Source organism: Coregonus clupeaformis, chromosome 34, assembly GCF_020615455.1.
Source record: "Coregonus clupeaformis isolate EN_2021a chromosome 34, ASM2061545v1, whole genome shotgun sequence".
NCBI classification, from domain to species: domain Eukaryota; kingdom Metazoa; phylum Chordata; class Actinopteri; order Salmoniformes; family Salmonidae; genus Coregonus; species Coregonus clupeaformis.
In genome coordinates, this window is record NC_059225.1 from 25,558,618 (window position 1) to 25,582,796 (window position 24,179).

General features: G+C 41.9%; 1 protein-coding gene across 1 annotated transcript in view; it reads left to right on the forward strand.

The window, feature by feature from the left end:
• LOC121549971 (cadherin-12-like) overlaps positions 1-24,179 on the forward strand; it is a 188,974-nt gene that overhangs the window by 151,696 nt on the left and 13,099 nt on the right. Inside the window, exons 7-8 of the mRNA XM_041862002.2 lie at positions 14,116-14,369; positions 19,157-19,293. Of these exons, the coding sequence (XP_041717936.2) occupies positions 14,116-14,369; positions 19,157-19,293 (391 nt within the window). The remainder of the gene's footprint in view (positions 1-14,115; positions 14,370-19,156; positions 19,294-24,179) is intronic.

Here is a 24,179-nt window from a genome sequence, read left to right on the forward strand (position 1 = left end):
AGAATGTTGACCAAAACTGGATCTTGAAACTGGCTTCAAATGATTCCTGTGGCCCTGGTGGTTTCACCAGGCACTCCATGTCAGACGGTACATTTCATTTACATTTTGGTCATTTAGCAGACGCTCTTATCCAGAGCGACTTACAGTTAGTGAGTGCATACATTTTTCACACTGGCCCCCTGTGGGAAACGAACCCACAACCCTGGTGTTGCAAGTGCCATGCTCTACCAACTGAGCTACAGGGGACAAAGCCCATACCTCTCTGGAGAACTGCCCTGCTGAATTCCAGGCAGGTCATGGTTTCTGGTCTGGCGGTTGTTGTTGCTGCTGCTCTACGGCGATCGGCGGCTCCGTCCTCGTCAGCCTCCGCGTTGGAGTTAATCATCATCCTCACCGCATTTTAGTGGTGCATTGTTCCTGGGTTCATCCCGATCATCTTGTTGGTCTTGGTGGTTTTTGGGTCTGCTCCCACAGTGTGCTTACGGCTGGGACAGGGGAAAGTCACTAGGCAGCATGCCGTGTGCGCAATTCCCAGACTGCCGCCTCTGGTGGGGTCAGGTGTGGGTGGTCTGCCATGGGCCATTTCATTTAGCATCCGTTGGCTGGCTTGGTGCGTGATTGTTATATCGAAGTTAACTGATTTATGACTATATAGCTTTATATAATGTTATGACTATAACTACTGTTCCCTGAAGGAGGGAAACGACGTACCAAACCTGTTTGGCTCCACGCACCTTGTTCCTGGGGTCAGTGAAGAGCGGTATTAAATTGAAGAAATGAATTCAAGCCTCACACTTATCACCTGTGGAAGGAGGGGCATCCAGCGAGGGGTGGATTTCATTGGCCTTGTCAGGTGTGATTGTAGACCCTTCAACCGAAGTCGCGAGAGTGCAACTTCCCATAGTATGTTGAATTTCATTTCCCTCCTTCAGGGAACATCAGTTATAGTAATTTCGTTATGTTTATATGTTGATACCATTCCAATAATTCCATTCCAGCCATTGATATGCTGTAAAGCCCAATGTGCTGTCATTACTCAAAACATTTGAGGAAACCTGTTGCACTTAATATATCTGAGTACAGTTACTTAAAATGATTTTGTAGTCATTACTCAAACTGATAGAGTCACTGTGACCCTGTAGGGGGTCCAGATTTGAGTTTTATCAGCTTGAACATTTTGATATAACGCCCTGACTAAACCACACCTCCAATATAATTTCCCGGTGTGCCTTGCCTTTGCGAGTGAATTGTACTGTTACCACCGATGACTGTATTTGTTAGTGACAGAGACATGGTAGAGTTCAATATTCCCAGATAAATTTGTTTAAAAAACCTGATAGAATGATTTGCAGTAATCTTCCAACTGGGATTTCTGGAAAACCTGGGTAATGTACCAAAATGTTGCAACCCTAACTGCAACTTTGTGTAGCATAAGATTAACCAATCAATCACTCAATGTACATGCAAAAACACATTTATTAAAAACAATTCCAACAAAATCCTGAAAACCTACCTGGGAAAATTAATTAGCATAAAATAAAATCCCCATAAAAATCCATTAGTCTAAGCTAGAGATATCTGTTTTTTGCATTGGATGTGTCTCAATGACGCCCACAGGCCTCACAAGACTCGTCTGAAGGTCCCCCGGTACCAGTTGAAGGTCCCCCGGTACCCCTTTCTCAGTGTTTGTATTTATTATGGATCCCCATTAGCTGCTGCCAAGGCAGCAGCTACTCGTTCTGGGATCCGGCAAAATGAAGGCAGTTATACAATTTTAAAAACATTACAATACATTCATAACAGATTTCACAACACAAAATCCATGTGTACATGTGTGTATAGTATTTTTATCTTTTTTTAAATTGTTTTAATCTGATTCTACTGCTTGCATCAGTTACCTGGTGTGGAATAGAGTTCCATGTAGTCATGGCTCTATGTAGTACTGTGCACCTCCCATAGTCTGTTCTGGACTTGGGGACTGTGAAGAGACCTCTGGTGGCATGTCTTGTAAGGTATGCATGGGTGTCTGAGCTGTGTGCTAGTCGTTTAAACAGACAGCTCGGTGCTTTCAACATGGCAATACGTCTCACAAATACAAGTAGTGATGAAATCGATGGAGGGAGGGAGAGCGGAGCGTAGGTGAGTCAGGTGAGAGGTAGCCTCACCACTGCTCCCTCCCTCCCCTCAGACTGACCATCAGATGCAGGCCATCAGTACAGTAAAAAAAGTATTACGCTCACTCAGCTGTGCCTCACAAGTAATACAACAAATGATCTATTACCAGTTTGTTCATATACCTACATTTTTTAAATATAATTTCAAAATAGTCTAAGAAGAACTACATTTGCAGGGCAATTCAAGCATAGCCAATATCACTGATATTGTATTGGGCCTATAGCCTACTGCACAAACCTCATTGCTACAGAACTGTTTTTAGTTGGAAAATGTTGCATAGGCTCACATTTTTAAAATCGTGTATAAAAACAATCTGAGTGGTAGATCTCGGCTTGCATTTTGACTCAGAAAAGGTTGGTGACCACTGCAATAGATCATCGAAACTGAACTGACCTTCTCCGATTGTGAATAATGGAATTAGAAAACAAGACAGGCCCAGATTATGATTATGATGTAAATGAGGACATTTCTTTGTTTACGTCATACAAACCACAGATTGATGGGCCAAGGATTATTTTCCATCGTTTATCTCCTCTATTGTTTTACCTCCTGTGCTTGATACAGTGCCATCACAACAATGGAACAGTGTGATGTATTCCCCTCGCTGGGACGCGATTGCACAAAGCTACCGTCCATGGGGGACATCTTTGAGCCACTCACACTGGATCCCCCCACAGCCCACAGAGTAATTTGCTAAACGTTCTTCGACCCATCTCTGGGACGCATTTGGGTATGAGTAGAAGGGTGTGAAAAGGGAGTGGGGAGTAAGAGGGAGGTTGGAGATGGAGTCTTTATGAATTCTTGACAGTGTTCCTTCAGTATGCTGACCAACCTACACACAGTCTTAGAATGGATCGCTGCCCGTCCCTAGAGAGGTGTGTGCAAATAGGCCCCTGTTTGAACCTCCCCCCCCCCCTCTCTCTCTCTCTCTCTCTCTCTCTCTCTCTCTCTCTCTCTCTCTCTCTCTCTCTCTCTCTCTCTTTCTCACTCTACCACCTCTCTCATTCTCTCTATCCCTCACTCTCTTTCTTTCCTCTCTCATTGCCCCCACAGCAGTGGGGAGAGGGGTAGAGGGCAGAGGAAACCAGAAGCAGCAGCTCTGCACACAGTTTGGCAGACCCCAAATCAGGGGCTCAGCGAGGTTTGTTGTATGATAAGAGGATCAGGCAGGGTAACGGGTTCAGGGGATAATCATCTGCTTCCCACTCTACCCATACAGTAACATGCAGGGTGAGGCGTGGAGGGATAAGGACATACGCATGCAGGGTTAGACATCCCCTCTGCAAAATAAAAGATTACCAGAGACAATAGACAGATGCCACTGTAGAGGAATCCCCAGTCCCAGTAAGGGATGCATGCACACACATGCTGAGAGAAAACAAACTTACACTTGCCTGAATATGCACAAGTAGAGGCACACATACATGCAGGGATACACACACACACACAAACAAACCTACACACGTGCCCAAACTGAGAAAGAATGATAGAGGGAGAAAGTACATCCTTGGGTTGTGCTGGTAAGAGGCTTGTAGTCAGATTAGCGTGTTTGTGGTGATTTGTCTGCTCGCGTGTTCATTTGCTTCTTCTAGTCTTCCTCTAAGCATATGTTAGGGAAAATGACTAGGCTGCTGATATGTGTAATTGAAATGTACTAAGCCTAGAGGAATGGTATTGTTTAGCGGCAACATGTGTGGCATAAACCTTGCTGGCTCCTGTCCAGGGGATCCAATTAAATACTGTACAGGACTCATGCTGTCTCTCATTTAGAAACACTCTTTATCCCGCAAGCCAACCAGAAGTACAGTAGGATATGACGAGTACCAAACTAGTGCAGCAAAAAATGTCAGGTTCTTCTTTCCTTATGAATCCTATTAGTATCACACATTCAAAATGTACACACACAAAAATAGGGTTCCTCAAGTGTTCTTTGGGAAGGGTGCTTCTATGTAAAAACCATACTGACCCAAAGAAACCTTTGAGCCATTAAATGTTTCTTTGCAGTTCAGAAAAGGGATCTTTCCTCTTTTAGTGATTATAAAAATGTATGGCGACAGCTCATTAGAATATTGGGCCGTGGTTTGCGCACAGCTCTTTTTGTGCAACCGTGAGTGAGAATGAAATTCCAGTTCATCTAATGTTTTGTGTTATGCAATATTGGCAAAGACTATGGCCAGTGACGGTGTCTTGTGAAAGAGTGATGTATGGCCTTGTGTTGAGAACTGTTGTGAAAATCAGTGCTTCTCAATTCTCTTGTAAGGACCCTCAGCTATTCCAGAGCTATCATACCCTTATTCAACTTTTCAATGAACACAATGGAATTTTAACAATATAATATGGCTAACAATTTAAAAAAGAACCCTGTATGGTTCTTCAAAAGGTTATTTGTAGAACATTTGAGATTGAGATTATAGAACCATTCCCCATTAAGGTTATATACAGAACCATTGAGGGTTATAACCATAGTGGAACCATTTTTGGTACTATATAGAATCTTATTTTATTTATTAATATTAGGAAAGGGTTATTTATAGCACCATAAAGGTTCCATTTACAACTGTATGAGCATGGTTCTTTATAGAACTTCAAAAAAGGGTTCTATACAGCACCAAAAAGGGATCAGAAGAACCCATCACCCTTCCCAAATAATTTGGCACTACAGTGAGGGAAAAAAGTATTTGATCCCCTGCTGATTTTGTGCGTTTGCCCACTGACAAAGACATGATCAGTCTATAATTTTAATGGTAGGTTTATTTGAACAGTGAGAGAAAGAATAACAACAACAAAATCCAGAAAAATGCATGTAAAAAAAAAATATAAATTGATTTGCATTTTAATGAGGGAAATAATTATTTGATCCCTCTGCAAAACATGACTTAGCACTTGGTGGCAAAACCCTTGTTGGCAATCACAGAGGTCAGACGTTTCTTGTATTTGGCCACCAGGTTTGCACACATCTCAGGAGGGATTTTTTTCCACTCCTCTTTGCAGATATTCTCCAAGTCATTAAGGTTTTGAGGCTGACGTTTGGCAACTCGAACCTTCAGCTCCCTCCACAGATTTTCTATGGGATTAAGACCGTGCTTCTTCTTGAGCCACTCCTTTGTTGTCTTGGCCGTGTGTTTTGGGTCATTGTCCTGCTGGAATACCCATCCATGACCCATTTTCAATGCCCTGGCTGAGGGAAGGAGGTTCTCACCCAATATTTGACGGTACATGGCCCCGTCCATCGTCCCCTTTGATGCGGTGAAGTTGTACTGTCCCCTTAGCAGAAAAACACCCCCAAAGCATAATGTTTCCATCCTCATGTTTGACGGTGGGGATGGTGTTCTTGGGGTCATAGGCAGCATTCCTCCTCCTCCAAACACGGCGAGTTGAGTTGATGCCAAAGGTTTTGGTCTCATCTGTCCACAACACTTTCACCCAGTTCTCCTCTGAATCATTCAGATGTTCATGGGCAAACTTCAGATGGCCCTGCATATGTGCTTTCTTGAGCAGGGGGACCTTGCGGGCACTGCAGGATTTCAGTCCTTCACGGCGTAGTGTGTTACCAATTGTTTTATTGGTGACTATGGTCCCAGCTGCCTTGAGATCATTGACAAGATCCTCCCGTGTAGTTCTGGGCTGATTCCTCACCGTTCTCATGATCATTGCAACTCCACGAGGTGAGATCTTGCATGGAGCCCCAGGCCGAGGGAGATTGTGTTTCTTACATTTGCGAATAATCGCACCAACTGTTGTCACCTTCTCACCAAGCTGCTTGGCAATGGTCTTGTAGCCCATTCCAGCCTTGTGTAGGTCTACAATCTTGTCCCTGACATCCTTGGAGAGCTCTTTGGTCTTGGCCATGGTGGAGAGTTTGGATTCTGATTGATTGATTGCTTCTGTGGACAGGTGTCTTTTATACAGGTAACAAGCTGAGATTAGGAGCACTCCCTTTAAGAGTGTGCTCCTAATCTCAGCTCGTTACCTGTATAAAAGACACCTGGGAGCCAGAAATCTTTCTGATTGAGAGAGGGTCAAATAATTATTTCCCTCATTAAAATGCAAATCAATTCATAACATTTTTGACATGCGTTGTTCTGGATGTTTTTGTTGTTATTCTGTCTCTCACTGTTCAAATAAACCTACCATTAAAATTATAGACAGTCAGTGGGCAAATGTACAAAATCAGCAGGGGATCAAATACTTTTTTCCCTCACTGTATATAGAACCATCTGTTTTTAATGTGTACACTATTACATCAATCAATTTCAATCAATCAATTTTATTTTATATAGCCCTTCTTACATCAGCTAATATCTCGAAGTGCTGTACAGAAACCCAGCCTAAAACCCCAAACAGCTAGTAATGCAGGTGTAGAAGCACGGTGGCTAGGAAAAACTCCCTAGAAAGGCAAAACCTAGGAAGAAACCTAGAGAGGAACCAGGCTATGAGGGGTGGCCAGTCCTCTTCTGGCTGTGCCGGGTGGAGGTTATAACAGAACCATGCCAAGATGTTCAAAAATGTTCATAAGTGACAAGCATGGTCAAATAATAATCAGGAATAAATCTCAGTTGGCTTTTCATAGCCGATCATTAGAGTTTAAAACAGCAGGTCTGGGACAGGTAGGGGTTCCATAACCGCAGGCAGAACAGTTTAAACTGGAATAGCAGCAAGGCCAGGCGGACTGGGGACAGCAAGGAGTCACCACGGCCGGTAGTCCCGACGTATGGTCCTAGGGCTCAGGTCTCTCAGTTGGCTTTTCATAGCCGATCATTTAGAGTTGAAAACAGCAGGTCTGGGACAGGTAGGGGTTTCGTAGCCAGCAGGCAGAACAGTTGAAACTGGAATAGCAGCAAGGCCAGGCGGACTGGGGACAGCAAGGTGTCATCATGCCCGGTAGTCCTGACGTATGGTCCTAGGGCTCAGGTTCTCAGAGAGAAAGAGAGAACGAGAGAATTAGAGAGAGCATACTTAAATTCACACAGGACACTGGATAAGACAGGAGAAGTACTCCAGGTATAACCAACTAACCCCAGCCCCCCGACACATAAACTACTGCAGCATAAATACTGGAGGCTGAGACAGGAGCGGTCCGGAGACACTGTGGCCCCATCCGAAGAAACCCCCGGACAGGGCCAAACAGGAAGGATATAACCCCACCCACTCCGCCAAAGCACAGCCCCCGCACCACTAGAGGGATATCCCCAACCACCAACTTACAATCCTGAGACAAGGCCGAGTATAGCCCACAGAGGTCTCCACCACAGCACAAACCAAGGGGGGGGGCGCATTAACCCTACGGCACTGTAGAAAGATGCATTTAAAATACACAATAAAATAACAAAGCACTGCAATTTCTAAACACAAAGCACAAAGCACAATGAACAGCAAAACAGCAGTATTGATTTAATCATTTGAAGAACAAACTGAAGTGATTCCTCTAACTTGCCTCCAATTTTACTTTTCAAAGTCAGAACCATTTTTCAGCTAGTCTAGTGGACCTTTTCATCCCGGTCAGTCGTCATCAATTAAGCACTTAATTTCGCCAAAGCCAGACAGTCTCATTTCTCTATCAGAAATGTAATTTGTGGGATTTTTTTACATTCAACTCTCAGAGAGCCTCTAAACCATTGCCGCTTCTTGGGTCCTGATGAGTTACTACTGGGCTCTAAAAAGGTAATGGTCAAAGCTAAGTGCTAAGACGACGGCACCATCTTCAGTGGAGAAGAAGTGAAAATGATGAGCCTGGATTTTCTGCTTGTCAAACAAAGTAAGTGGAGGTTTTAGATATGTGGACACACTGCCACCCATTGGGAACTTTAGAATCAATGGCTTCCAGTAAGCGTTTCAACATTTATTTAAGATCGAAGTCCTTTGAAAGTACAAAACCGACTAATCCCAAAAGTGATGAAAATCTCATTTGTATTTTTTCTGTTAATTTGAATGCACAGTCATCCTATACTGTGTATCACTGTTAGAGAGAGTGAGCTGAAGGATATATAGCAAATAGGGACCTTAACTGACATACCATGCTGAAATGGAGAGAACAGTCTTAGAACTAAAAGCTGTGGTTTGAGCTGCATGTTACACTAGGAGGTGAGGGGAGTTATTTTGGGCCCTGGTGTGCAAGGCACCCATGGAGGAGGAGGAAGAGGAGGAGGAGGAGGAGGAGGAGGAGGAGGAGGAAGGCAAAGAAGATGCAGGAGATACAGGTGGCCCAACACAGACATAGTACCTTCATCAAACCTTAAGCGTGTGTATAAGTGTGTGCATGAGGGAAAGGAGAGAGAGAGAGAGCAAGAGGAATGTAGAGATAAATAAATGAAAAGAGAGAGTGGAAGAGAGAGATTGAGAAAAGGAAATAAAGAAGACTAGGAGCAATGCACTCAGGATGGAGTGGTGGTTTCTCTCTGGTGGCCTGGAGGAGTGTGAATGTGGGCGTGTAATAGATTAGAGTTGTGTCAGGGCTCATCTGCGGCTAAACCCTGTCCTAGCTAGTGTGAGGATTCCACTCCCCTATAGGCTCAGCTCGCTGCAGTGTGGACAGCTAGGCAGGACTTCTGCTAGGCTGCTAGCTGGCTGCTAGCTGGCTGGTGGGTCTCGCAGACCAACACCAACACCACATCACTGTGTTTGCATCCCAAATTGCACCCTATTCCAGAAACAGCCCACTACTTTGATGAGCGCCCTATGTGTCATGGTCAATAGTAGTGTGCAATAAAGGGAATAGGGTGACATTTGGGACGCAACCTCAGACCGACACAACATCACTGTGAGAGAGCTGTATGGAGGGAAGAGCAGTGAGAGAGCCAAGGACAATGACCAGTGTGACTGATGGTAGGACAATAAAGTGAGCATCCTCTTCTCTATCTCCGCAGTGTGAGGCCACCAAATGCAATGGAACATCAAGGCACTCTCCCGGAACGTAAATGGTGCTGTAGGTCCCCTCATTGTGCTCCATGCTCAATTGACCGGTGATGTCATGGGAGGAGATGGAGGGCTAATGCTAGTCTGACACCCCCATGATGGGGATAACTTTTTAGAGCTGTCAGTCAGTCAATGGCTGAGTTGACCCTGTGAAAAACACAGCTATAGCTCCAAAGAGAGCTATTGGACCGGCCCTCATCCACTGAGCCGTTTATTATACATACTTTAATGGCTCGACTGATCTGGGGTCAGCAAGAGACCCTGTGCCTTTGCCTTTCCTGCTATTCTGCTTCCTTTGTTGTTGTTTATGAGTGGAATAAAAAATGGTGTTGTGTTGACTGCCCTGTTCGGCTGTGATTTTCTCTCATCGGGGCTGAAGTCATGTGAAGCTAAGGGAAGTTAATGCTTCATGAGTGACATTGTACTACATACATAATACTAAATGGGATTTATGATTCAGCCGCTTATGAAAGATTTAACAGGAAGGATTGCTCAATTTTACACCTGCTTTCATCTTCGGGCTTGTTTGTCTGGCACTTATACAGGTGTGTTGATAATTAGCTTTTGTGATAAAGTGTCATAATGCAACAGTTTTTCTGTAGAAAAACAGGTTTATATTTATCTCAGGGTGTTAGCATGAGATTGGACCCCCTGGTTAGAGGGCTGAGAGGGGGAGGGAGGGAGGGAGGGAGGGAGGGAGGGAGGGAGGAGGTTAAGGAGGGAGGGAGGAAAAGAGATGGCGGAATAATGGGGGAAAGAGGTAACAGAGGGACGGAGGTTGTTGAAAGATCTGTTATTGTAATATTGAACTCAACACAAACAAATGGAGAACCTATTAAAAATGTATCATCCTGCTTCCGCTTCCAAATAAAGCACCAGGGAGTTACTAGGCTGAGAAATGCCTGCATAAAAAACGTTAATGCGCTCAGGGAGGTAGATCAGAGGGAGAAGCCAAAAGCAACCCCCAAGTCAAAGCCAGAAATACAGATAAAAAGGAACGACAGTTTACAATATACTGTATGTACTAGGTTTTTAAAGGGCTATTATAACAAATGTTGTCACTTGTATCGTGTTTTGAATTCATAATTTTGAAATCTTATCATCTTTACCTAAGAGATTATGACGACAGTGCCTTGATTAATTCAAAATTAACAAAGTCCCTTGGATCATAAATAGTGTTCAATTGAAAAACCTTGGGTTTCCTTCATTCAGTATCACCGCCAGTGCAACGAAGGTGTACATTTACATATCAAAGGGCTAAACCAGCGCGTCTAGAATTTAAAGCATGCTCTGTTGTGATGTTGAAGAGCAGCAACACTGACATGAGAGGAAGTCTGTCTGTCTGTCCTCTTTACACATTCCCCTCTGTTGAGAAGAGAGACCATGTGGTTGCGTCTCCAAGGGTACCCTATTCCCTATATAGTGCATTACTTTTGACTAAAACCTGGTTAAAAGTAGTGCTCTATATAGGGAAAAGGGTGTCATTTGTAATGCAGACTACCTCTCTCAGTCAGTGAACGTAGAATAACACGCATACAAATTCCTGTCATAATGAGACACTTCAGGAATGTGGAACGCTGAAAATGTTTTTACCCATAAGACACCAGACCATGGACATGGATAAGTGGGGCATGTTCTAGATAGGGAGGTAAGAACATACTTCTCTCTTATCTGACAGCAGACACCAATAATGCGTCCAAAATGACAACATATTCCCTACATAATGCATTAATTTTGAACAGAGCACTATAGGCCCTGGTCAAAAGTAGTGTACTATAAAGGGAATAGGGTACCATGTGGGACACAGCCTTGGAGATGTGTTTTGATTACAGCTCAAGCATTGACACATTAGCTAGTTCCTCTCATTAACTTAGAGTTTCTCTCATTACCCCTCTTCACCCCATTTTGTTCCATTTTCACAGCTTTTTGGTGGAAGCCATTAGCAGAAACATACCCGGCCAATCCAATACCGGGGCTATCACTGAAGTCAGACACATTAAAAGAGCGATGAAGCTCTTGACATTCTTCCCAACCTAACCCTGGCAACCCATGGTAGTCTATGGGATTTATTTGACATTTAATCATCATAGTGGGTGAGTTTGTACATTGTGAACAGGGTGTTCAAAATGGCTGCATTTTCTTCCTACCTATAGAGTTGCAAAATTCCAGTAACTTTCCCAAAATGTACTGGTTTTCTATGAATCTCAGTTGGAAGATTCACAGAATCAGGAGGGAATAAGCAGGGATACAGAATCCTCCAACCAGGATTCCTGGAAAATCTGGACATTTTGGGAAAGAATCAGAATTTTGCAAACCTATTCCTACCCATGTATTGCTGAAAACTGTGGCTGGCCGGGAGTGTGTTTTCCACCTCTGACCTCTGCTGTTACGGCATCTTAATTCACTGCTTGGCACCCTATACTGTATGACGATGTTTACAAGCCAAAGTTCTGACCTTTGAAAATAACTTTGTGGACAGGACTTGATAAAAATGTTAGAGGACTAAGGAGTAAAATAAAAGCAGTGCTAGCTGGTATTTTACAGGCTTGGGGAAAGCTACTGCAATTCATTTATGTTCTCTTTCTAACGATTTTTAAAGATTTGAGTATAGCTACAGAACCCATTTACCTAGAATTTATACATTGGCTTAAAGCATGGTTTTCCCCAGCACACCATTTGGATAACAATAAATGGACATCGGATATGGAGGAAATCGAGTGAGATTTCAGGCCTCCATCCTGGTTGTGGCGATGCTTTGTGTGTATGCACGTGCATGCGTGCGTGTGTGCATGTCCGTGCATGCGTGTGTGCCTTTGTAGATACACGAGTGGGTACTGCGTGTGTTTGTGGATATGGAGTGTAATGTCTCTCCAGGTGTCCAGTGAGAGTGTGTCTAATGAGGCCTACTTTAGACCTTCTGCTGCACACCTCTTCTCTCAACCTCCCTCCACCTGTGCCTATATTTCAGCTGAGCAGGGCCTCGTGTAGCTCAGTAGGTAGAGCATTTGTGCTTGCAACGCCAGGGTTGTGGGTTCGATTCCCACAGGGGGCCAGTATAAAAAATGCATGCACTCACTAACTGTAAGTCACTCTGGATAAGAGCGTCTGTTAAATGTAAATGGCTATGCATTGCTGTGTGTGTACGAGCTGTAAGGTAAGGGAACAGCCTTTCTTTGAATGCTACTGATCCCCAACCTGAAGAACATGAAAACTTAAGACCTGTGCTTGATAACAGCACGTAAATCTACAAATACTGTAGTTCTAATGTGACCTTTTAAATGCTAGTGACTCATTGACCCTAACACAAGAGGTGCTGAGGAGTAAAAAACCCTGTTTACACTAATCAGTCATCTGATTGTGAGGCAATTTGAACGTATTACATGCCTTTTACAGAGCAAAGTGTTTTGTACTGTACTTTTAGGCACCAAACACTGCATTCCACAGTAAGAACCTTTTACCAACGGTCAATCATGGTGGCGGTAGTGTGATGGTTTGGGGATGCTTTGCTGCCTCAGGACCTGGACGAATTGCCTTAATAGAAGGAACCATGAATTCTGCTCTGTATCAGAGAATTCTACAGGAGAATGTCAGACCATCCGTCTGTGAGCTGAAGCTGAAGCGCAGCTGGGTCATGCAGCAATACAATGATCCAAAACACACAATCAAGTCTACATGAAAATTGTTTAAAAGCAACAAATTTGACATTTTGGAATGGCCTAGTCAAAGTCCAGACCTAATCCCAACTGAGATGTTGTGGCAGGACTTGAAACGAGAAGTTCATGCTTGAAAACCTACAAATGACGCTGAGTTAAAGCAGTTCTGCATGCAAGAGTGGGCCAAAATTCCTCCACTGCGATGTGAGAGACTGATCAACAATTACACAAAGCATTTGGTTGCAGTAATTGCAGCTAAAGGTGGCACAACCAGTTATTGAGTGTAAGGTGGCAATTGCTTTTCACACAGGGGAATTGGGTGTTGCATAACTTTGTTAATTAAATAAATAAAGTAAGTATACAGTTTTTTGGTTATTTGTAAACTCAGGTTCTCTTTATCTAACATTCGGTTTTGGTTGAAGATCTGATAAAATTCAGTATCAAAAATATGCAAAATTAGAGAAAATCAGAAAGGGGGCAAATACTTTTCACGGCGCTGTACATGACAGACTGTACACTGTACATGACAGACTGTACACTGTACATGACAGCATACAAATGTCATCAAGACATTCACCATGTTTTTTCCTCACAGAAACTGTATCATGTTAAATTCACAACTTCTCCCTCTCGCTTGTGGCCTCCTTAAACATACATTTTACCTCAGCTTTTACCAGATGTTTTCACTTGTTGGCACCATAAGGGGACTTGAATATTCCCAGGATTTTGCTGGTCTAGGGGCAGGGAGATAGCATTGGTGCAATAGTGGCTGGGTGTTAATCGTTTTGAAATACACAGAAACAAATGTCTTTCATGTGACATAGGACTAGTCGGGTGTGACTACCATGCTCTGCGGTCACACATGAGAGGTCAGTGTGTGTGTGTACGTATAATATGTGTGTGTGTGTGTGTGCGTGTGTGCGTGTGTGTGCGTGCGTGCACATACGTGAGTGCCGGCCGGCCACACATGAGAGGCCAGGAGACAGGCAGTGGTGCGGACATGGTTGTCACCACTAGTCGATGTTTACATCGCAGCTGCAGACATGGTGTTGTTACCGATGGTTACGGAGGCAACCCTAAGCTCTAGCTAACTTACCCGGTGCAGAGATGTCAGAGACATAGGAGCGAGAACACTTGAACCTGTAAACTGACATTTGTTGAGAGCTTTTATAGAGCAGTTAATGCTTCTGAACCATGTAGGATTATGCAAAGCTGCTTGACTTTCTCGCATGGAGTGAAATCTATTGAGGATATGGAACACATTGAGTGGGTGTAAACTAAGTATGCATTATTGCAATTTCACCTTTGTTGAAGTCAACACAGTCAATACATCTAATCACTGTCTTCTTTTATTTTCTTTCTATTTATCTTTCAGCCGCTGGACTATGAAACGAAGAAGGCCTACACCTTCAAGGTAGATGCATCCAACGCCCACCTGGACCCGCGGTTCCACAGCTTCGGGGCATTCAAGGACACGGCCACAGTGAAGATTAACGTCCTGGATGTAGATGAGCCTCCAGTGTTCACTAAGCCCTCCTATGAGATGGAGGTATACGAGGACTCACCTGTAGGCGACATCATCGGAGCAGTCACCGGACAGGATCTGGATGCTAGCAACAGACCTGTCAGGTAAGTTAAAGGTCCTGAAAACTCATTCTGAAAAGTGCTTTATCTCTCCTGACTAACTACCACAATGTTTGAAATGACAGGCTGAGTGGGCGGGGAGCTTATATTCATGAGCTCAACTTGACTGCCAGCTCTTTGAAATGCCTATGTCAAGAAACTTGGATGCAGTGAGCAGTGTTGCAGTAAAATCATCTCAAGCAAATTTGTTGATACACAAAGCAACTCAAGCAACATTGAAATTGCATCAATGATATCATTTTTTAATGTACTTAACAAAAATATAAACGCAACATGCAACAATTTCAACAATTTTCAACGAGTTACAGTTTATATAAGGAAATCAGTAAATTGAAATGAATTTATTAGGCCCTAATCTATGGATTTCACATGACTGGGCAGGAGCACAGCCATGGGTGGGCCTGGTAGGGCATAGGCCCACCCAATTGGGAGCCAGGCCCAGCAAATCAGAATGAGTTTTTCCCCGCAAAATGGCTTTATTACAGACAGAAATACTCCCCAGTTTCATCAGCGGTCTGGGTGGCTGGTCTCAGAAGATACCGCAGGTGAAGAAGCCGGAAGTGGAGGTCCTGGGCTGGCGTGGTTACACGTGGTCTGCGGATGTGAGGCAGGTTGGATGTACTGCCAAATTCTCTGGAACGACGTTGGAGGTGGCTTATGGTAGAGAAATGAACATTAAATTCTCTGGCAACAGCTTTGGTGGAGATTCCTGCAGTCAACCTGGCAATTGCATGCTCCCTCAAAACTTGAGACATATGTGGCATTGTGTTGTGTGACAAAACTGCACATTTTAGAGTGGCCTTTTATTGTCCCAGCACAAGGTGCACCTGTGTAATGATCATGCTATTAAATCAGCTTCTTGATATGCCACACGTCAGGTGGATGGATTATCTTGGCAAAGTAGAAATGCTCACTAACAGGGACGTGAACAAATTTGTGCACAATATTTTTGAGAACTAAGCTTTTTGTGCATATTGAACATTTCTGGGATCTTTTATTTCAGCACTGACGGATATGTTGACATGACAACTGCGTCTGAGTTTTGAACAAACCTTCCCCCCTTTTGTTCCATGCTGGCTGAAGACCTAGCTAGCCCGTAACTAGCTAACACAGATGAAATGGGAAACATATAAGTATCTTTGCCATAGATGAATAGTTTAAAGTTGTAGGATATCATTATTAATAATTTGGCTGCTCTAAATTATTTTGACCAGCAGGTGCCACTACTGTACAATGTGTTGATCAAAGCCTTGAGTAATGAACCTATTTTCGACACAATTGGCTAGGAAGAATCAATTCTTCATTTCCCCATCACTAATAATAAGGTATACCACCTTAATGCTTCGCAACAATGGGATATACAAAGGCTTTTAGGGAACTCATACACTTCTGTAAGCTTCAGTGAGACTATAATATATATATATATATATATATATATATATATATATATATATATTTGTTTTAATGTTCAACTTTAACATGTAATACTTATACAACAGAACAGATGAATAGGAATTACATTTATTCTCATGGATGGCTAAAAATAACTTGCTGAATGCCACTCCCCTACTAAAGTATGCCTCCAGTCTTCTGATCTGACCTGCTGGGTCATATCTCAGTAACCCAGTATCAATAACCCAGCAGAAAACATCCCAACTAATTGACCCAATGCGTGCAACCCAGCAGTTGGGTCAACCAAACAACCCAGCATTTTTTTTTGGAGTGCAGTTGTAACTAACCTGATTCAGCTTATCAACCAGCTAATTATTAAAATCAGGTGCACTAGATTATCGTTAAGGTGAAAACCTACAGGACGGTAGCTCTCCAGAAACAGGGTTGGAAAGCCCTGGAATAGGACACTCGGTGGCAGTGTAAGATCTTTGTTCCAGGTCTACACTAACCTGATTCAACAACAATAAAGCCCAAACCATCTCTACCTATTTTGCTGTGTTACCCAGTCCTGTCAAGTAAAGTTACAGGTTTAATTATGGTTTAGGAAATAGGATGAGGAACTATAGGAGCTTGGGTAGTGCTGTAATACTATGTTCTTCACTCCTGGACCTGAGGTACTCTGACACATATACTTTTGTTACAGCTGAACAATACTAAACTGATTAAGTTACTCAACCAACAATGAAGCCAAAAACTCTCTCTCTGTCTCAGTGCAAAGCGTATTTAAAATAAAATCTCAGCACATAGTACACAATTGAGTGTCCCGGCACAGATGGAAACAGAGCACATTGTAACAAAAATTATGAAGGGTGATTTGTCTTGGAGTCTATTAGTTAGACAGATTACTTTTTAGTTCTACAGTGGTCATTTTCCAATATGTACTACTCAAGGGTTGAACAAGACACAGATGACAAAGATAGCCTGTTGCAACCAAGAAAGTATTTGTTTTAATATGAATATTTCATCTCGTAAAAGACAATAGAATGGACGAGGCAGAGATTTGTAGAACAAAAAGCCTTTGCTCTCCATTGTTTAGATTTTTCACTTTGTCTTGAGTGTGTTTAATTATTCAGCAACTCCACATTTTCATGCCATGAAAGAAGAGACTGCTTTCTCACCTCCAAAACAATAGTACCAATGACCTTCCATGCATAGCAAATCACACTTTTAGAGTTTAGCCTCCACAGACTCCCACTTTTCAATGGTGGATCACCAAGTTATCTCTAACTGAGGGAAGAACAGGCATGAATAATGCATTTTACAGTTACTCCAAACATCAACTTAAAGTTCAGATTACTTTGAGGGATTGCATTTGTGCAACCTTTTCTGACATGACAAGAGGTCACGAACATCTGAAAGCATTCTGAAAGGAAGAGGTGCAGCATCCAGTGCCCTCGCTCGCGTTGGCTGTAAACTCTCAGCCGCCTCCATCATACTCTGTCACGAGAAAGGCCTTTATGGCCTCCTCAATAGTGACTCGATGGAGGCGAACGTTAGTTTGTGCTGTGGAGGAGAACAACACAAATACTTGACTGCACAGTCCATTTCAGAATGTTGTGTTCAGTTGATGTGCAAGCTTCTTCTGCACAGACAATATTTCGGAGAAATATTGAACGGAAATATGTTCCAAAGTCATGAGTGGCAAATTGGAATTCTCTTTTGAGTTCTCTTTGTGACAGACTACACATTGTATGTGAAAGAGTAGAAGAGTAGGTGTGGTGAGGAGTTGTCTTTCCAACTACTCTAGTTTGAGGAGCAGGCCACACTTCAATGCCAATTGGTTGAACAGAGAAAGTTAAGCAGTTGTGAACTGCATAGATGTGCTGAATTCAGTGCTATGTCGCTGTCCATCGCCAGAGTGGTTCTAAACTGTAAAATGAACTATCCATGGTCCTGCACAGTGTCTAGAGCTGTCCATGGTTCTGAAAAGTATGCAGGGCTGTCCATGGCCCTGGATAGTGACTGGAGTTGCCCATGGTGCAAAACAGTGAGTTGAGCTGTCCATGGTGCTGAAAAATGGACTGAAGCACTATACGCTATCCTATCTGTTGAGTTTTGTTTTGCTTCTCTTGTTCACTCAGTTATTCCATTGACTGACTACACACATATGTTAGGTATTCACAATTAAGTATATATGATGTTACACAGCTGTTGATGTGTTTTTTATTGATAATATTAGCATATGGTGTTTAAAATGGGACTAGAGGATGATATTCTTTCTTGTAAATTGAAATATGAATATAAAATACAAGACTGGTGATGTGTCTTTTGGATACATAATTGAAATTAAGTTTGAAGGGATGGTATCTTTTCATACTAACCATTACAAATGATATCTTAAAACTAGCATTTCAAAAGGGAGATCATTTATAAAGGTAAACTGATGAGACAGGTTGAGATTCAACCATAAAAATATCGGTAATGCCCAAAGGATGGCTTTATAAGCATTCACCCCTTTGAACCTGTAATCAGAGTTGTAGTGTAATATTCATCAAAGAAAGTAACACTGAACGGTTCTTACCAAATCAGGTCTACTTCAAGGCATTCAAATAAACAGGGTTAAAGAGAGGGCTAAGAGAACTGGGAATTTGAATAGAAAACCACCAGAATATTTTTTTAATGAAACATGTTATCTGGTTAGAACTTTACTCTGTCTCTTTAATGGTTGACTCTAAAACATGTTCTTGTTACTAACTCATAAATATGAGAGACAAGGTTTTAACCATTGACCTGTTTATCAGTGATCAGAATCTCAGGTAAGCTGTTGGAGAGCTGTGCTACCAACATTTTACATTCAAGGAAAAGTACAGTATAGGACCAACATATAATGAACATGCAGCTTGCATCCTTGTGTCTTAACGATGTCACTGCTTTCAGTTGCCCTTAACCCTCAATCAAAGAATGTTTCTAGAGCAATGTTTCTTTTAAAGGCTGCTTGTGTTGTCTCCATTCGTGTTACTCTAGAAAAGCATTTTGTCAGCATAAACCAAGATATATGTGCCCCCATTACTCAATTAGGATGTATGCTGCTTACCACAGCCCATTTTGTAGAAATGCCCTTAGTGTATGAGTAATAAATAATTATTAACTGTGTCCCAAATGGCACCCTATTACCTATATAGTGCACTACGTTTGACCAGGGCTCATAGGGCTCTGGTCAAAAGTAGTGCATTGCATAGGGAATAGGCTGCCATTTGGGACACAGCCCCTGGGTCACTATATTACAACAAATTCTACACATTTGCCCATGGGGAAAATCAATTCCTTGCTACCCTCTTGTTTATGTGGGAAATGGCCTAATTTACCAAACTTTTTATCAGGTATTCCATTGACTGGAAAAGTGACCTGGACAGCTACTTTGACATTGATCCAGTGGAGGGAACGATTTCCACTAATGAACTCCTGGACAGAGAGAGTATCGCCCAGCACAATATCACCATTGTGGCCACCAAACTTAGTAAGTATGATGACAACAGATTGATCGTGATTCATGTAGGTGTCACTGTTGCCTTTCTCTATTGTTATCTGTGTGACGAATTTAAGGTGGTTTTACTCAAGTCAATAGTCAATCCCATTTTGTGTGAGTTGTGTATGGGCGACCGTAAAGCATGATGGCTCCTCTGGAGCGTGTTTCATCAGGACATTGTCTCCTCTGGCCGTGCCCACCTAAAATGTCTCTTAAACTCTCTCTGTCTGACTCTTCATGCTTTACCATCTATACATTTTAACTGTCTTCTAAAGCATTTTAGGATCTGAGTTTTCTTGTTTGAATCATCTTATATTGACGATGATGAAGAAATTGTCTGTTTTCAGTCACGTCACAAAAAAGAGGTAGAGTCAAATATATGCATGATGGAGAGCCCTGCAGTGTTGCTTTAAGAGTTAATCACATCACTGTGAATTTAAGACATGCCATCAGACTAATTATGTTTTTATGAAGGAAAGTGAAGCAAATTTCCAGATAAATAAGCAAATCCATCGTCATCAAGTCATCAAATCTGCTAAGAGCCATCAAAGTCATTATCTGGGAGGCAGGCTGATGCTCAATCAAAATTACCCACGCTGTATTCTCATTAAGACGGACTGTGAAATAAGGGCCATTAAAAGTTGAGCTGCTTTTATCGCCTTGGAAACTAGAATTAGTCACTTCCCCTCAAGGTCGTATTGGGTGGGGGTGAAATGCTAATTCCTGTTTCTGGAGAGATTGGAGGAATGGATTGATGGAGGGGGTGGAGGGATGGAGAGCTGGAGGGTTGGAGGGATAGGGGGCTCAGGCCGTCATACTCATCATGTGAATCAGTGATTGTAATGCTTTTAGATGATTGTCTGTCTGTGTGCTCTGTTTTGTTATATTCACACTTTGTGGATAAAAATTGTATTGGGGGGCCAACCATGCAGGAGCTAATAGTCATAACACATTATTACACTACCCTACGTTTCTATTTGGACAGTGAAGCTAAAACTTTTAATTTGGCTCAACACTCTTAAAAATAAAGGTGCAAGTTGTAACCAAATATGGTTATTGAGAGCGATGACATATGGGAACCATTTTAGGGTTTCTAAAGAACCATATAAAAATAAAAAAAACAGAAATGTTTCGGCCCTACAGGAACAGCCCTGTGCAGGGTTTTAAGCCTTATTTGAATATTTCCCAGGGTGCCTTTTGAGTATATTTTAGAGTTACCAGTACCACCCATGACTGGGTTTGCTAGTGACAAAGACATGGTTGTTGCATTCGTTCAATTTAACTCCTGTTGTCTTCACCAAGTGAGATCCTAAGTGAATATGAAGACAAAAAGGCTACACTACGGCATGTGCGACAACATCTATAATAATTTGGCTGTTCTACATTTTTGGGACCAGCAGGTGCTACTAGTGTACATTGTGTTGATCAAACCCTCAAGTAATGAACCTATTTTCGACACAATTGGCTGGAAATGTTCAATGCTTCAGGAAGCTTTATTTCCCCATCACTAATTCTATACTTCTTTACAATAAAAGTGACTCCAAAATGGCACAATATATTATTTCCCATTACTTTCTATTGTGCACAACATAATCAGAAAAATAACAGAATATTTAAAAAACTGTCACACAAATTTTAGCTTATCTACACCTACTACCAGTCCCTTTTATATATATATATATATATATATATATATATATATATATATATATATATATATATATATATATATATATATATATAATTAATATTTAAGGCTAGGCTTGGTTTTAGCCCCATCCTATATCTTAGCTATTTTATCTCCCTACGAGCCAGGACGCAGCCTGAGCTCCTCTGGCAGGGCACTGTTGACTATTCCAAAGTCTAGGTTGAAATGAAAAGAGACTGGACATTTGCCATTAGGGCCCCTAGACTTTGGAATGGTCTGCCAGAAGAGATCAGGCTTGCAGATTCAGTGCCTCTTTTTAAATCCCTACTGAAGACACACTTTTACAAAGATGCTTTTAATGTATGATTTCAATGTATGATTTTAATTAGCTGTCTTTTTCATTCTCCTCCTGTCTTTGTTTCTTTGTGAGTACTTTTATTTTATTGTATTGAAAATCACTTTTCAAATAAAGTTATTATTATTATTATTATTATTATAATTATTATTATTACTACATTGATTTTAACAACTAAACTATTGCACCATCTAGTGGGGAAACAATTGTGTCATGTGCTAAAATGAATGAACCAGTCAGCAAATTGGATAGGATGAGGTTTCCCTTGCAGTTCCATGAATGATATAAATGCCATTTATTTAACCCTATATTATTTAGCGACCTCTATTTGATTGTAAATGTAGTTTGCAATACAAAAGTCATAGAACTCTTGCTTCCTAAAAGGATACAATTCACCTCTCATAGAAATAGTCTTTAATAGACATAATTCTCAAAATATGTTTCTTTCATTGTATTTCGATGGTTCCGTTGCTCAATGTTCTGGGTCAAAGAGGGCCAAGAGAAAACCCTTAACAGATAAAAAGATCACAGGGATGGAGAGATGCAATGTCCACAATTTCTGCCAGCGGAGTATCAGTGTTAGTGGTGGCGGTCGGTGTGATCAGAGAGAGCAGCAAATCCCGTACTCAGTCATTTTTCCTTCAGTGAAGAAGATTGCTTTTTCCATCAAGGTCACACACAAGTCTCTAGCTGAGCCTTAGCTGTATGTCTGATTCCCCTGGGGAGGGGAGGAGGGCCATCCACCATCCACCGCTCCCATCCCTGTAAGCCTCCACTGCAAAGCTTAGCCGATCCCCCCACTTCACAACCATCAAGTTTACCTTCACTTCTGCCTTGCACTACAAAAAATAGTTCCAGCTGTATGGAAATGTTGTATAAAAAGCAGAGATTCTGGTAATAGCTTCTATAGTGAGGTTTGACAATGTCATTAACCTCTACGGGATCGGTGTCCCTTATACTGGACGGTTGAGCTAACGTGCGCTAATGTGATTAGCATGACTGTTGTAAGTAACAGAAAACTTTCCAGGACATAGACATGTCTTATATGGGCAGAAAGCTTAAATTCTTGTTAATCTAACTGCACTGTCCAATTTACAGTAGCTATTACAGTGAAAACATGCCATGCTATTGTTTGAGGAGAGTGCACAACATCAAAAAGCTTATCACGGCAACTGGTTTGATACATTCACCTCTGAAGGTAAATAATGTACTTACATTCAGTAATCTTGCTCTGTTTGTCATCCTGAGGGTCCCAGAGATAAAATATAGCATAGTTTGCGCCTAAACTGCAATATTATATTGTGGCCTTTCTCTTGCATTTCAAAGATGATGGAACACAACAAAAAATAGAAAACACATGTTTTTTTGTTTGTATTATCTTTTACCAGATCTAATGTGTAATATTCTCCTACATTAATTTCACATTCAAACAAACTTCAAAGTTTTCCTTTCAAATGGTATCAATAATATCCATATCCTTGATCAGGTCTTGAGCTACAGGCAGTTAGATTTGGGTATGTCATTTTAGGCGAAAAATTGAAAAAAAAGGTCAGATCCTTAAGAGGTTAATATGTGACTTGCATTTTAACAGCAGTTTAAACTGGCATGGGAGAATTCTGAGGTAGAATGGTTTGCACAATCTATACAGGACTGTACACAAATAATGGGTTCAAGTATAGCTATCAACTTTCAGTCATGCTGCGTTTATTGTTCATGGAATATAGTCTTCTGTTTTTAGATTCCCTGAAAGAACATATTTATTTAAAGAGGCAATCAGCAGTAGAAACAATAACAAAGCATTCTTCCCCGCCCCTGTTCAGTAAAAAGCTGAAGGATGGGGCTGGAGAAATGTAACCATTCTCAAATTCATAGACAGAGCTATGGATGAAAGGACTGACCTTCCATGATATCAAAATCATAGTTTTAACCATGTTTTGAAGCAATATAGTGTTTGTTTACATTTACTTTGTTTACAAACATTGGAGTAAAACAAGCTTATATTAGTGGTTCTGATGGGGTATAAGCTATATTCTTCAAGAATCAATAGGTACATTAATAATTAATTTATAAGTCAAGAAAATCGATGTAGCAACTGCTGATTGCCCCTTTAAAGGTATTGACTTCATATATTATTTTCCAATACATTGACACTTTTGAGGAATACATCAGGCATCTAAGAACTTCCACGCAAACCACAACGGTCACGTTGTGTGTGCCAGCGTTGCAAATAAAATTTACACATACATGCTGCTAGAACTGCCCCGGTCAACTGTAAGTGCTGTTATTGTGAAGTGGAAACTTATAGGAGCAACAACGGCTCCGCCGCGAAGTGGTAGGCCACACAAGCTCACAGAGAGGGACCGCCGAGTGCTGAAGCGCACAGTGTGTAAAAATCGTCTGTCCTCGGTTTCAACACTCACTACCAAGTCCCAAACTGCCTCTGGAAGCAATTTCAGCACAATAACTGTTTGTCGGGAGATTCATGAAATGGGTTTCTATGGCCGAGCAGCCGCACACAAACCTAAGATCACCATGAGCAATGCCAAGCGTCGGCTCACTGCCATTGGACTCTGGAGCAGTGGAAACGTGTTGCCTGGAGTGATGGATGATGCTTCACCTGGGTTTGGCGGATGACAGGAGAACGCTCCCTGCCCCAATGCATAGTGCCAACTGTAAAGTTTGGTGGAGGAGGAATAATGGTCTGGGGCTGTTTTTCATGGTTTGGGCTATGCCCCTTATTTCCAGTGAAGGGAAATCTTAATGCTACAGCATACAATTACATTCTAAATGATTCTGTGCTTCCAACTTTGTGGCAACAGTTTGGGGAAGGACCTTTCCTGTTTCAGCATGACAATGCCCCCGTTCACAAAGCGA